At 40.0% G+C, this 14,125-nt stretch overlaps 1 protein-coding gene across 3 annotated transcripts; it reads right to left on the bottom strand.

Annotated features, from left to right (window-relative positions):
• Positions 1 to 1,841: 1,841 nt before the first annotated feature.
• MRPS33 (mitochondrial ribosomal protein S33) lies at positions 1,842 to 11,545 on the bottom strand. 3 transcript variants are annotated; one of them, XM_010947452.3, is made up of 4 exons: positions 11,399 to 11,545; positions 7,282 to 7,489; positions 6,676 to 6,919; positions 1,842 to 3,237 (listed from the first exon to the last, which is right to left on the bottom strand). In XM_010947452.3, the coding sequence occupies exons 3-4, from the start codon at positions 6,888 to 6,890 to the stop codon at positions 3,132 to 3,134; spliced, it is 321 nt and encodes a 106-aa protein (XP_010945754.1). In that variant the 5' UTR covers positions 6,891 to 6,919; positions 7,282 to 7,489; positions 11,399 to 11,545; the 3' UTR covers positions 1,842 to 3,131. The 3 variants fall into 3 exon arrangements, with proteins under 3 accessions (XP_010945754.1, XP_074223009.1, XP_010945756.1); XM_074366908.1 differs by having other exon boundaries at positions 7,282 to 7,321; positions 11,399 to 11,451; XM_010947454.3 differs by lacking the exon at positions 7,282 to 7,489 and having other exon boundaries at positions 11,399 to 11,528.
• Between the last annotated feature and the right edge of the window lie 2,580 nt (positions 11,546 to 14,125).

The raw sequence follows: 14,125 nt of genomic DNA, 5'->3' as shown, positions 1-14,125 counted from the left end.
TTTATCTCAACTTAAAAAAATGCTTTCTTTTGAACTTACAAATGAGTACTTAAGTAAAAGGGCCATGAAGACAGGACTGGCAGGTTGAAAGACCTTTCCCTCTGTCTATTGCTCTTGAAGTTTGCTCCTGTCTCTTAACTCTCTAAACTTTGAGACATAAAAGCTTTGGGAGAAATGTGTGAGGAAATAGGAAAAAGGTGATGAGAGTAGAATTTTAAATTTTAATTTATTCTTTTGTGGAAGTTGCTTTATAAATAAAAGCATTATTATATGTGTGTGCTTTTAAAAAAAATGACTTTCTGGAACCCATGATTACACAAATAAGATGCATTTCACATCTGCTGCTTCTGAACCTATCATGCTGCATGTAAATGTAGAGAACTTTCTATTTTTAGCAGGTATTTGTCAACACTACCTTGGAAAAATCTGCTAGTAAGATGCAGCAATTCTTACTAGCCATGCAAATAACTATGTAAAAATATTTGATTAACCTTTCAGTTAATATCGTTCTTTTCACAAATATGTTAATACCTCATTAATCCAGTGAAGTATTATCGTGATTTTACAGAGGCAGAAAGGGGTTCAGAGACAGTAAGTGACTGAAGGTCTCATAGGCAGTAAGTAGAACTACGTCACAAACCCATGACCTTTGAATCCGAAACCCAGTGTCTTTTTACTGTTGACTACTAAAATTAAGGGTAAAATCCTTCATGCACACAACACACTAGACATTTGAGGGAAAACACATAGTTTTGGTCCTGACCAGAGAAATCTAAGTAAACAATCCGGCTAGCCTAAACCTATGGTTCAAAGACTTTTTTTTTTTTCCTAATTGCACTTACTTCTTGTCTTAACCTTTGGTCACTGGTGTCCTGAAATGTGTTGGTTCCACAGCACCAAGAACACTCTTTTATCCTCTACTTTCTATTTGGTTCACTGTTCAGCACAGGCTGTTTTGAGTCACACGGCTTTTACTGTTACCATTTGGTTTTAGGATACAGCTGATGTACAAATGAATTTTAGCTTGCCTTTCTGGTTTTCAGCATGGAGCAGTGCCACTCTAATCTGCTGCTAAGTTGTCTTCAGCTTCCCTATTTCCCTAGCAAACAGTGCTAAGGCTCCTTGAGGGCTCAGGGACCATCAGCAAAACAACATATGGATTCTTGGCTTATTTTCTGACTCAGGTTAGCTGTTGGTATCTAATGCAGTTATTCTCTTGAAAGTAACAAGCTAATGCTCCTTTATGTTCCTCTTACAGTCATTCTTCAAAAGGTGGAGATGGCATTAATTCAGAACATCCACTTAGCTACAGTGGGTTCAGGCTCCAAGCCTGTTTCTCAGCCCAGTATCCTGGGCTTATCCACCCACCTGCTCAGCTGCATTGGCCAAGAGTAACAGGGCACCTGCCCTTTCCAGAGCAAACCCCTGAGAGCTTACCAATACTTTACAATACACACACGCTCATTCATACACTCTTAGGGACTGAGGCTATTGGTCTGTGTCCTCTACAATGAGCATGTGTCAGGTGCTCAGGAAGAGTTCTAAATGAACGCATTCTCAGCCTTCTGCTGGGATTCACATCTATCAGATACAAATTATCTACTTTTCGGTAGTCTGTATTTTTATCAACTATAAATATAGGCTCTAGCCATACCATCTGAATTATGTATCTAAAAATGTCATTTATCTAAACATGCAGCAGGATTCCTACTAGTTCAGGGGTTATTCAGAGGGCAGTTATTGCCAATTCTTCCAGCGTTTTAGGGAAAGACAGTTATAGCTGGAGTGGCTGCCGTACGTGCTCCTGCCTGTGCGCTTGGCTCTTTCCTAAGAGGCAGAAACAGAGGTTAAAGGTCCTTTATTTAGCATAACAGTGTGCATATAGTTAGCACTTCTGTACCATACACTTAAAAATAGTTAAGATGGTAATAACTTTCATGTTTTTTGCCACAATAAAAAGAAACTTTACAAAACTTCCCAGATAGTGTTAGAAATCTTCAGATTTTGTAGGGGGGAAAAAATCAGCAAAGCCCTCACAACCTCATTGGAAACTCACTGCTAGAATACGGTGAGCATCTAGCTACTCGAAGGCATACAGATAATCTCCCATAGAAATAACATCTTAACTAGCCTGACCAGAGAGCAGAGTGTGTAAGTCCCAGCTTCTCCGCAGAACCTGCAAAACCCTCTGTGTCTGGCCTTTGTTTCATTACGACCGATGCATACTAGTTAGTGGTCTTTATTTCAATTTCTTGAACGGGACAATTTCTTCTTGCCTTAGGCTTTACACATGATGTTCCCTGTGCCTCAAATGCTTTCCCACCATTTTTCGTCCACCTAACTCTAATTTATTCTTCAGAGCTCAGCTTAAGTATTATCTCTTTAGGGAGGCCTTCTTTAAAATCCCTACTGAGGTTTGGGCCTCTTGCTCTCCCTCTGGATCAATCCATCGATTCATCCAGACTCTCAAAGAAGTCTGGATTTTTCCTTTGTAGCATGTAATACGATTGTATTTATGTAATTATGAAGATCAGTCCCTGCCACAGGACTGAAAGTTCCATGAGACAGGGATTGTTTCTTGAAAACCACTGTATTACCTTGTATACAGCAGGTATGTAATATTCTCTTACCAGTACAGCCTTTTATCCCACAAATCTGTCTTACAGATATTCTCAAAGGAGTAGGCGGAGAGGCACATAAAGTTTGTGAGCTTGGTAGTGGAGACAGTGGCTGAACAGCTAGAGAGATGAAAGCGGTTACAGCCAGTTAAGTGGGGAAGCAAGACGGGAGTAACGAGGATGCTCATTTAATGAGTTTTCCCCTCCACTCCCCCAACATCCCGTCCCCTCCCAAACAAGTCATTCAACAATAATCATGTGTTCTTTTCTTGGGGGAAAAAGGTAAACCTCAGCTAATAAAACCAGGGCCAAAATAATTCTGCAGAAGTAGAAGGTGTTCAAGAAACCAGTCACAATTAAACTGGATTAGATTTCAACATAGAGATGACTGTGTTCCTCCAAATAGTCTTCAACTCGGAAAGATGACACTCCTCCAGTATGTGGAGAGAAAACAAACACCTCCTCCTGCTCTCAGTCTCTGAGGAAGAAGTCTCCTCTCCTGATGGACTAACACTATTTCTTTTTTGCAGCTCTCTTCCCTTCTCCTTTCCTTGGTTTCCCCTTTCCACGAAGCTTCTTTAGACGCAGCTGCTCATCCTTAAAGTCCTGATGCTCATCTCTGAAAGGAGAAAGAACAAAGAACTAGCCAGTATTTTTACCAGACTGGAAAAGCACACCACCCGCCCAGCCCTGTTCCCGTAGGTGGTTCTGGCTATCAAGCTTTGAATTCTACAGGGCACATGCTCAGTGTGGTGAACAGAAAGGACAGGGAGCTCCCAATGGACAGATGGGCTATGTTCCGAAAGTTCATTTCTAATCACAGTTTCCCCTCACAGAAACAATGCTACAGACAGCCGTTAATTACCAAGCCCGCCCATGTAAACGTATGTAACTATGATACAACCCTCATCATTGCCCCAGATTTCCCTATAACACTAAGACTAAACACTGAAAGGGGCAAAAGTGGTTGTAAGCCTCAATAACTACACAAGACTCTGAGAGGCCCAGGGATTAGCATCTACTGCAAGGGGGAGAGGTCTGGAGAAGGCTGCCTTAATGGCAGTGAATCATTCACACAAAAAGGCTAGGGAAAGACTCAGGCAGAAGGAAGCTGGATCAACAAACAGGTACTCAAGGGATCAAGGCAGCCAGGGCTGTTGGTTTATGGGATGGGGTGTAAGTAAGAATGTCTGTACTATGTAAAAATGTCTGCATACTAAGATCAAATATAGTGATCTATTGGTATCCTTGGGGGATTGGTTCTAGGATCCCCCAAAAGATACCAAATCCACAGATGCTCAAGTCTCTTATATAAAATGACATAGTATTTGCATATAATCTGCACACATCCTCTCATATACTTTAAATCATTTCTAGATTACTTATAATACCCTATACAATGTAAATATTATGTAAACAGTTGTAAGGTGCATGGCAAATTCAAGTTTTGCTTTTTGGAACTTTCTGGAATTTTTTTCAAATATTCTCGATCCATGGTTGGTTGAATCTGTACATGTGCAACCCAGGGATATAGAGGGCTGAGTATACCTAAGACAGTATAGTGTTTAAATGTGTCAGCTCTGGAACTCATTCTGGGTTCTATCATAGCTCCACCATTTAGTGGCTGTGTGACCTTGGATGAGGGACCTTCCTCTCTCTGCACCTTAGTCACCTCATCTGTAAAAGTGTGGCCTCATCTGTAAAAGTGTGGATAATAGCACACTAATTAAATGTAAGAGAGGGATTTGCTGGGCCCAGTTTTTAACTCCCTGGGCTGTATTAAAATAGATTGGTTTTCAGGGTATGCTGTTTTATTCCATGAACATGACAGATACAACAGACTTCCCTGGGATTAGCTATGATTGCCTCCAAATACCCTATTTTCAGAAAAGTAGCCAGAGTAATTCTTCTGAAATATAAGCCAGATCATGTCACTCCCCTGTTCACAATCCTGCAAACTGCTTCCCATTTTACTCAGTGCCCTTCCCAATCTGCCTCCTGCCTCGGCCTGTGCCACTCCTGAAACATACGAGGTGCCTTTCCGCCCCAAGGCCTTTACTTTGCTCCCGTCTGTGTTCTGAAAGCTCTTCCCCGGGTCCCACTTGGCTCACTCAGTACCCTCAAGTCTCTGCTTAAACCTCATCTTCTCAATGAGGCTGACTCTGACTGTCCTGTTTCACCCCGTGACCGTCCTCTCCCCTCCCACTGAGAGCCCGGTCAGCACTCTCTGTCCTGCTCAGCCGGCTCTATTTTTCCCCCACAGCACATTTAGCTTGGTAATACACTGCATAATTTACTTCTTTAGAATGTTTTCCCCCCTCTTCTTCCCTCCCAGCCCCTTCCTGACAACCCCCAGCCAGGAAGCAAGTTCCAAAGGCAGGGGTCTTTGTTGATGAACCAGCCCAAGCACCTGCCTGCCTAACTGAGTCACTGTTCTTGAGAACCTGCTTCCCTCCCCGTTTTGTAGGTCTTTGAATAATATTTTCTTTACTGAACGTTGTCTAGTTTCATTCTGCCCAATTCCACAGGAGGCCTTGTGTTAGAGGCACCATTTACCATAATGAGTACTAAATACATGAAAATAACTGTGGTTTTCCATAGATAGCTAAATGCTAGGTATTTTTTCTCTGTCCTCAAAGATAGTGAAGGCTTTATTTTCCAAACAAATGGAGAGCAGCAGCAAACAAGTAAATTAAAATAACTGAATGTAATTTTGTTACGGGCTGTAATTTTCTACTCAGGACACCTGCCTTCTAATGATGTCTTATTTGGGGTAAGAATAAAATTAATTTTTATTTTCTGAGCCAAGACTAATGGCAAGGGAGATAATCCCAAAAGCAATTCCAGAAATTCAAAATATGTCTTGGATTATAACCTCTGATAACATATTAACTAAGAAAACCTATTCTACTTTGTTCAATGCTATCCCCTTTTGCTCATCTTAAATGCCTGTACATGAAAAGTACTTTAAAAAAGTCTGTTGTATAAATGAATGTACCAATCTTTAGTTATCTGGAATGAACTATTAATTTTATTATAGTAGAGCAAACAGTATCAAATTAATTTTTGTATTGCTGGCCTAAGACAAGTTCAATTAAAACATGTTAAACTTTTAAAAAAGTAGGCATTTTTTTTCTCAAGTATGGTTTTTTTTTTCATGTTTAGGCTTTTATTTTTATTATTATTATTTTTAACGGAGGAACTGGGGATTGAATCCAGGACCTCGTGCATGCTAAGTATGTGCTCTACCGCTGAGTTATCACCCTCCCCGTGTATGTTAATTTTATACAATTATGTACTGTTTGAATTCTTTTATAATGAGCATGTATTCGTTTGGTAATTAACAAATTTTTTAAAGAAAATGATCCCATGGGTATTTGATCTTTTTTCTTTCCAGAACAGTATACCATCCTAAGCACCCACTTCCCACAATACACAAACATACAGATGCATGGCGGAAAGAGCCTACTACTCTTACTATTACGTATCATAATCCTATTATATTATATCTATTACATGTTACCCTTGAAGATGAACCTCAGCTAATTTAGACCAAATTACTATACCAGAAAGAGCACCAACTCAAAATGCCAGAAGGTGAAAGAAGATAAGAAATCCAACAAGACTACCACCAGAGGGGAAAGGAGGCTCCCGCTCACCAATCAGGAAGCAGATCAGCCGCAGGGCAGGGTCCCTTTTCCTCTGACCAACAAGAATCTACTCAGCATTTGAACCAGCTTTCCTCTGTATCCAGAGTGCTCGCACATTAATGACTAATTAAACATTTCCCTATAGCTCAAAATCTAGTCGCTGTTAGTCACATTTTAGACATAATTAAGTTATGTTTTCTAATAAAATGCACGTTTCCTTTTTTTTTTTTTTGTATATTCATTACAGATATTTTGAAAGCTTTCCTTCACAAAACTGAACCTTTTGAATTACCTGGGCACTCTTATAAGAACCACAAAACTGTAAAGATAGAAAGGCTTATTTTTTTCCTTTTGTGATCTACTAAACAAATCTCCCACAGGTCACCCTTTGTGTTTTTTGCCATTACCTGTAGAGGCCAAGAAAACGTAGTGTCCCCATAAGCGCGAAGTAAGTGTTGTGATTTGGATACCAGTCATAAGTCTCCTTCTTCTTGGCCAAAGGCAGCTCACTAAACAGCTTTACCACTTTCATGGATTTGGAATCAGTAGGCCTGGCAACTTCACCAAACAGCCGGGCACTCAGACGAGTCATGCGCAAAGCATATTCTGAAAGTGAAGACATTTCTTGAGCAGCAAGGAGCAAGAGTCCCTCTAGAAGATGAGCAGAAAGATAAACAGGTGAGTGTCAGAAATTTCCAGGTAAATGGACACTTCAGAGATTGAAAACACAGCAAGCCACATCTGAATCAGTTCACGTCATTGGCAGGACATGCCCTGGGGCTGAGAAACATCCAGTCCAAGTGGCTATTTTCTTTGCATGCTTTACATTTGCAGTTTTTACATGTGGTGTTCACATAACATTACTCCCTCGCTGTACTGCCCTTTTTCCAATGAAGGAATTTCTGATTCAATAGGTTATTCGCTGATAGTCAGCTTACCTATTTGTAGGCTAGATGAGGACAGGGAAACAATCCTACCACAGCATTGTTATTACACCATCAGAAAACACCTACCTCAGCAATCTGCAGAATAAATATGCTGACTGCTTGCTACCTAAAGGTTTAATCATGGTAGAGAAATAATTATGTTGTTGTCTTTATTATCAGCCCTTTGAACACTGCTCTCCTCAAGGGCTCCAGATGGCTCTCAGAACTGCTAATGAGTGATGAGGTCATGTAGCCTCTAGGTTGCTGGACTGAATTCTGCCTAGAGACTGAGAGCCTGTTGGGAAAAACAAACAAGAGAGAGCAGTCTTATAGAAATAAACTCAACAGCTCAAAAGATTCATTTCATGCATGAATAAAAAGGCACTTACGAATTGTGATGTTACTTGTCTTCTCTTCCATCTTATATATTCTGCTTTAAGAAAATTAGCTAAATTCTTTTTAGCTGAAAATAGTCCCTTTTTCTTCAGAGGCACAGAATGTTGAAATAGTATAAAAATGATATCTGAACATGCAGAAATTACAGCTAATAAATGTCAAAAATTATATAGGTGATACATAAAAATCAAGAATGTTCACAGGGAATACAGCCAATATTTTACAGTAACTATACATGGAGTATAATCTTTAAAAATTGTGAGTCACTATATTGTACACCTGTAACTTACATAGTATTGTACATCAATTATACTTCAATTAAAAAAAAAGTGGTTGAGATTTCCTTATTTGGGGAAAAAAAAAGAATGTTGCTGGTGAAATAACTCTCATTCTGTTCTGGTTCAAATGTAAGGGTAATTGTTGGCAAGATATGCTAATTTATGTGAAAGTTTTGTAGTGAGATGAGAATTTTTGCTGGGTATCATGGGGGGACAGTTCAGCTGGGATGAAAAGGAGTTGATTTCTAAATAGAAAAAAGGCATAAACCTATCTTGAAAAACCAATGGGAGAAATTCCTTAACAGGAATGCCAAGTACATTTCAAAATAGCTCTTGCAAGGAAAAAAAACCCCAGTATTTAAATGAAGAATTTTTTTTTTATGTCCATTCCAAGGTCTGTTGAAAGAGCAGAGGATGACCTCAAACCAACTTCAGAATGTCAGTCTTAAACCATTTACCATTGTGAACACCAACCAAGCAATCTTGGGCCAACAGTGCCACCTGAAGGCCAGCAATGGGAGAACCATCAGATCCAAGGTCTCTCTGTCTCTCCCCCTCCAACCCTGGATCTGTGCAAACCTTGCTCATTCCTTTCTTTTCCTTTCAGCACACTCCCAGTTCCAGGATTCACTTTTCTCCCAACTCTGCTTCATCATGTAGATGGGGATGGATTAGGGTGTTAGGGGTAGGGTTATAATTTCATCAATAAGAAAAAGTCATTAACAGTTTAACATATAAATAGAAAATAGTAACAAATCAGTGCTATAAACCTCTAAAGGCCTTGCAGATTTCCAGAAGGTGCCTTCAGAAGCTACAAAAAGTTTCTTTGCATGCATTCTTTTCTCTCCTTTCAACCATTAAGGTTATCTTTTTTCCAAACATCAGATAAAAAAAACTTAGAGACAAACGGTTTCTTAAGTGGCTTTTCTTTGTTTTGCTTACTTACTATTATGGTCTCAGAACCGATTTCTGCTGTAATTGCACAGTATTTCCACAATCAGTTATTTGTAAGATAGTCTAGGAACTATCATTTTGTTACAATATTTTCAGGAAAATATGTTGTGAATTCAAAATCATTTTATCTTTAAATGAAGAGGCAGGATGAAGTTCTGAAGCCTGGGTTTGCATTCTGGCTCTGCTGCTTATTAGCTGGGTTATTGTGAACAATTACCTATTTTCTCTAAATCTGGATTTCCTTTTCAGGAAACAAAACTTGTTAGAAATTAGAAAGTGGCACTGAGTAAATGGTAAACAGCAACAAAAAACAAACAAACAAAAAAAAGAAAAAAGAAAAAACCTAAACACGCTTGGTGCTCATATGTTCTATATAGACACATCTGTTTATTCCTTGTCCTCATTTAATCATGCACAAAAACAGATACATACTCCGTGAAGTTGAACCTGCACCTCCCTAGAATGATACCCTCTTACTAACACTGACAGCCAGGGAAGCATAGGGGAGGGAATCAGCAGCTTGGTAACCTGACAGCAGTAAGGAGAAGGGACTCATTAGGACAGTGGTCACTGAAGCCATCAGGATACTGAGTTATCTCCATGTCCACCTTGGAATGTGGCAAATTACTGGGACACATAAGCTCATATATAATAAGGTCTCATTAGAATCCAGTGGAACATGGGCATATCACAGAATCCAAGTCCCAAAACTTTCATGATGGAGAAAGAGAATAAGTCTCTTCAAACCCGAATCCCTTACTAGAAACAAAGAAACATTTGCTAAATAGAAGCAAACTGAATATGGTTATAACATTACCAATTACTGCCTTGTAGTCTCCTACAGAGCACAGACATGTCTCTGATGAAGAATGGCATAGAAGCTTGGTATATATTCTTTTACATAGACTAAAACAGCTAAAAAGTTCTGCTGCCTATAATTATTGCTCCTGAGATTGGCAAACTGCTACTTTTTACTAGCTTAAAAATTTTTTCTAATTGGAAATCTTTACCTAGGATTTTTCAGGATCCTGGTATGCCTCTTCACAGTATCTTTCAATTTTATGTTTAAAATACATATTATATATATAATATATACATATTATATATATATGATAACCATGTGAAAGACATTAAAGTAAAAGGCAAATAAATTAGATTTTTATTCCTATAAAGCCATTCTAAGGGGTACAGAATAGTCACTTAAAATGTCAGCTTTTCTTTAAATGTAACTAAAGAAAACAGTATCATGAAGAAAAATTAACTGGACTTGAAAATGCTAAGCAAAACCAAATTACTCAAATATGCTGGAGCAAAACATGTTAAGCTCACATGAGAAGATTCCCGTATTTTTACTTTAGCATAAAAGGGCAAGTTTCTTTGATTTTGCTGATAGGTCTGATGCATTTTAAAGGTCAGGTTTATTTCAATAACTGGCTTTGGATTAGGTTTGCCTTTTTCCTTTGAAAAGTGCAGGCAATGTGCAGTTCTTAATTTGGGTATCCCTCAGTGTGGTGAATCCCACAGAACTTTAAAAGTGTATGCTGGGGGCGGGGTGGGGAGGGTATAGTTCAGTGGTAGAGTGCCTGCTTAGCATGCACAAAGTCCTGGTTCAATCCCCAGTACCTTCATTAAAAATTAGTAAGTAAATAAACAAACCTAAACTCCGCCCCGCCCCCCGCCCAAACCCAGCAAAACAAAACAAAACAAACAAAAAAAGTGTATGCTGGTATATGCGTGTGTAAATTCTGCTGGGGACAAAGTTTTTCTCAAAAACCACTGGTTAGTGGAGAGCACCAGCTTTGGAGTAGAAAAGTTGGTTGAAATCTTGCCTCTGTACTTCAATGGCCAATATCGCGTTTGTAGTAGTATGTATTCTTTCCCTTCGTTTTCTCATCTACTACAGGAGGACACTTACACTATTTTACGGCGTTGTGAGGCTGACATGCAAAACGGATGGCACAGTGCCTGCCCTATTAATCATCAGGCCTCCAGGGACGCACACACTGTTCACACGTGTTTTACATAAAAACAATTTAAACACAATGCTTTATTATTCTGAAAGCCCGGTACCGATTGTTTTACTGGGTCGTAGAGACATGAACGGCTCTGAATATATGCCCAGCTTTATTCCGTTCAGCAAGAACAGCCCCAACCCCCTCCAACTGCCTCGATGACGCCGGCCTGTGATGGAAGCAACAGTGTCAAGTCAACCGACGTCTGACTCGGTAGGGCATTTCGCTGATATTTTTCTTAGACTTCATTTTACTTAAACTGATAACAAAATTAACCTGCATCCCCCAACCCCCACCAAGCTACGGTGCAGAAGGCAGAGAACCTGAGCCTTCAGTGCTGCCTAATCAGGAAGAAAGTACGCTCGCGTCCTTCGTTTGATAAATTCCCCAAATTACGCAGGAAAAGGCCAAGTTGTGTGATACATGTGAAACCTCCGAGCTGGTTAACGAAACTGACTCGTACTATTCTTGGCCACTCTACGAAGTTGGAGACCTCCGCCAGATTTCCATGGCCATCGCCCACATCTCACTAAGGACGCCCCTAAAAGTCAAGAAAAGCCTTACCTAGTCGTGACCTTCCTCTCTCCCGCGCTCCTTTCCCGGAAGTCCCGCCCCCCGGAGACGGTAGCGGAGAGCAGTAGAGAAACGGAAGTTAGGCGGCTAGAGGGGAGTCTTCGTGAGCGAGCCGGCGCTCCTGACGTCACACCAGGCGCCCACGCAGTGACGCTAGCGTCTCCCGGTGCGCGGCGGCTGACAGAACGCTGACTCTGGAGCGTGGGGACTAGCTTTCTTGGAAGGTCCTGCAGGGTTCGCTGACTGTATTTTGTTGGAAGGGGCTACAGAGCTGACCTCTGGACCTCTGAAGCAATGGTTATGCGTGTGCCCTGTGGTGGAGAATGAAATGCATTTCGCTTTTCCTTTCCCTCCTTCCAGCTTAGGCCTTGATGTGCTCCAAGCTCATTGCTCGACTCTGGGGGCTGTAGAGCCTTCTGACCCACGAGGGGTGCCGTTTTCCTCCCTCCCACCGATCTACTCATCCTCTAATAGTCAGACAGTGTCACCTCCACGAGGCCGTTCTTGGTTCCTCTTTGCTGGAGTAAGGGGCTGTTTGGAGCATTCTGTGTCTTTCCCCCACTGGCCTGCAAGCTTCTTCAGGGAGTGGGGATGGAATATTTATCTGACTCCTCGGATAAATATTATTTAGTTATTTAGACCCAGACTGGCAGATAGTAGAAACACTGTAAGTATTTCACTTCATACTAAATCTGCTCTCAAGCAAGCATCCCACAGGCACTGGAAGAAGCATTTGTTGGATGTTTGATAGTTCAGCTGAGAACACTGATTTTCTGAGCATTATTCAAGATCTTTCATAAATTCTTTAAAATGTACCCTGGTATGGCAAATCAGCAGCAAGCTATATACCTAGAGAGTATTCTATTGGCACCCTCTTCCCTCCTACAGAATTTTATTAAGTTTTTTTTTATTAAGTTTTGACATCTTATAAATATATGCTATAGAATTTGTTTCTATCAAGTTTTGGCATGTTAGAAACGGGTCTGGTTTAAGAAGTTGAGGCAGGGTGTAATGAGAATACTATGCATAGCTCAGTCCAAAAAAATATCCTGGGTAGGAATTACATCTTGTCTTTTGTGTATCATAGAGTTAGCTTGTTTTTATGTAGTAACCACTGAATCATGTAAATAAGGAGGCTTCCTTTGAATGTTGGCAGTTAGAAAGTTTAAAGCCAAATTTGCAGTGGACTCAGGGCAAGAACTGTTATATGTATATTTGTGTAAACAAATGTAAGCCTTATTGTTGGCTCTGTTTTGTGTAACTATCTTAGGTTTTTCCCTTTTTGCCTATTTATTATTTTTGTTATCAGTGTTTGTCAGTCTCTATAAACTACCATAACTCTTTCTTAAAATATAGTAAGGTATACAGAGTTACAGGTAGCTGTGTACTCTGGGTATTTTGTACTATGACTCTTACTAAATCAATTTCATGAGGTTCATACTAGCTTCCAGAGCCTGCTGTAACAAAATATCACAAACTTGATGACTTAAAACATCAGAATTTTTTTCTCTCATGATTCTGGAGGCCAGAAGTCCACAATCAGTATCACTGAGTTAAAATCAAGGTGCAGGGCTCTAGGTTAGAATCAGTTCTTTGACTCTTCCAGCTTCTGGTGGTTGCTGGCATTCATTGACTTGTGGCCACATCACTCCAGTCTTCAAGGCCAGAATCTTTAAATATCTCTCTGTTTCCTCTTTACATCACCTTCTCCTCTCTGTGTGTCAGGGCTCCTCCTGCCTCCCTCTGACAGAGGTACATGTAATTGCATTTAAGGCTCACATGGATAATCTAGGATAATCTCCCCATCTCAAGATCCAAGATTCATATCTGCAGGGGCTCTTTTTCTATATACAGTAGGATTTCAAAGTTCCAGAGATTGGGACTGATAACCTTGGGGGACATTTTCATGTAACCACAGAGTTAGAAACAGGAAGCCTATGATATTGGCCTATAGAAACTGTTACTGTCCAATGGGGAAGTTTATATATTAGGGTAGGCAAACTAACATAACAGAATAAATCTCTGGTGGACATTAGCTTCCAGACCTTGGCTTACCCATTTGTACCTCCAAGCTGAAGTTTCCTTAAGGACACTTTTACAGTAAGAGATTGCCTTATCTATTTCTACTATCTATAGTCCAGTGTTTTAAAATTGTGGCTTATGAATCATTAGTTGATTGTGAAACTGATTTAGTGGATTGTGAAAAGCATTAAAAGACATTAGAATAGGAAATATCAGAGTGCATCATCACATGTAGTGAGGGTAATTATTGTTTCTTGAAACAATATATATATGTGTATTGGATCATGATGTAAAACATACTTCTTATTCTAGGTTGTGGTAAAATGGAAAGCCTCTGCTGTAAGCAAATTCATTATTCATCGTACTCTACGGCAAATGTACCTTGCCATTAGACGGAGCAGGAATTAAAGCCCACGTCAGTTCAAGTTCTTATTGTGTGGAATAGTCCACGGGGCAGGTGGATACCTACTCCTTCAAGTAAATTCATTTACAGATCCCCTGTTTCTGTAAGTACTCTTTCCTAGCATTGTGTAGGTTCTGCTTTACTATTTCTGCATTTACGATAGTTCTTTTCTCACTTTACGAAAGGAAGATATATTCCTCACCTAGGGTGTAAAACCCTCCAGGATGACAAAGGGACAGTTCAACATATTTAGATGTTTGGAGGAGAAGCTTCCTTTAATGATCAAAGCATCA

This window comes from Camelus bactrianus, chromosome 7 (genome assembly GCF_048773025.1).
Source record: "Camelus bactrianus isolate YW-2024 breed Bactrian camel chromosome 7, ASM4877302v1, whole genome shotgun sequence".
In the NCBI taxonomy this organism is placed as follows: Eukaryota; Metazoa; Chordata; class Mammalia; order Artiodactyla; family Camelidae; genus Camelus; species Camelus bactrianus.
Note: the sequence above shows the minus strand (reverse complement) of the source record. Positions and strands in the feature narration are given on the sequence as shown.

What these genes read in the sequence shown, in the direction of transcription:
- MRPS33 (XM_010947452.3), bottom strand. Translation starts at nt 6,890, where the DNA reads ATGTCTTCACTTTCAGAATATGCTTTGCGCATGACTCGTCTGAGTGCC. An exon ending in CGTTTTCTTGGCCTCTACAG is followed by an intron (nt 3,238 to 6,675) that starts GTAATGGCAAAA and finishes TTCTCCTTTCAG; the next exon opens with AGATGAGCATCAGGACTTTA.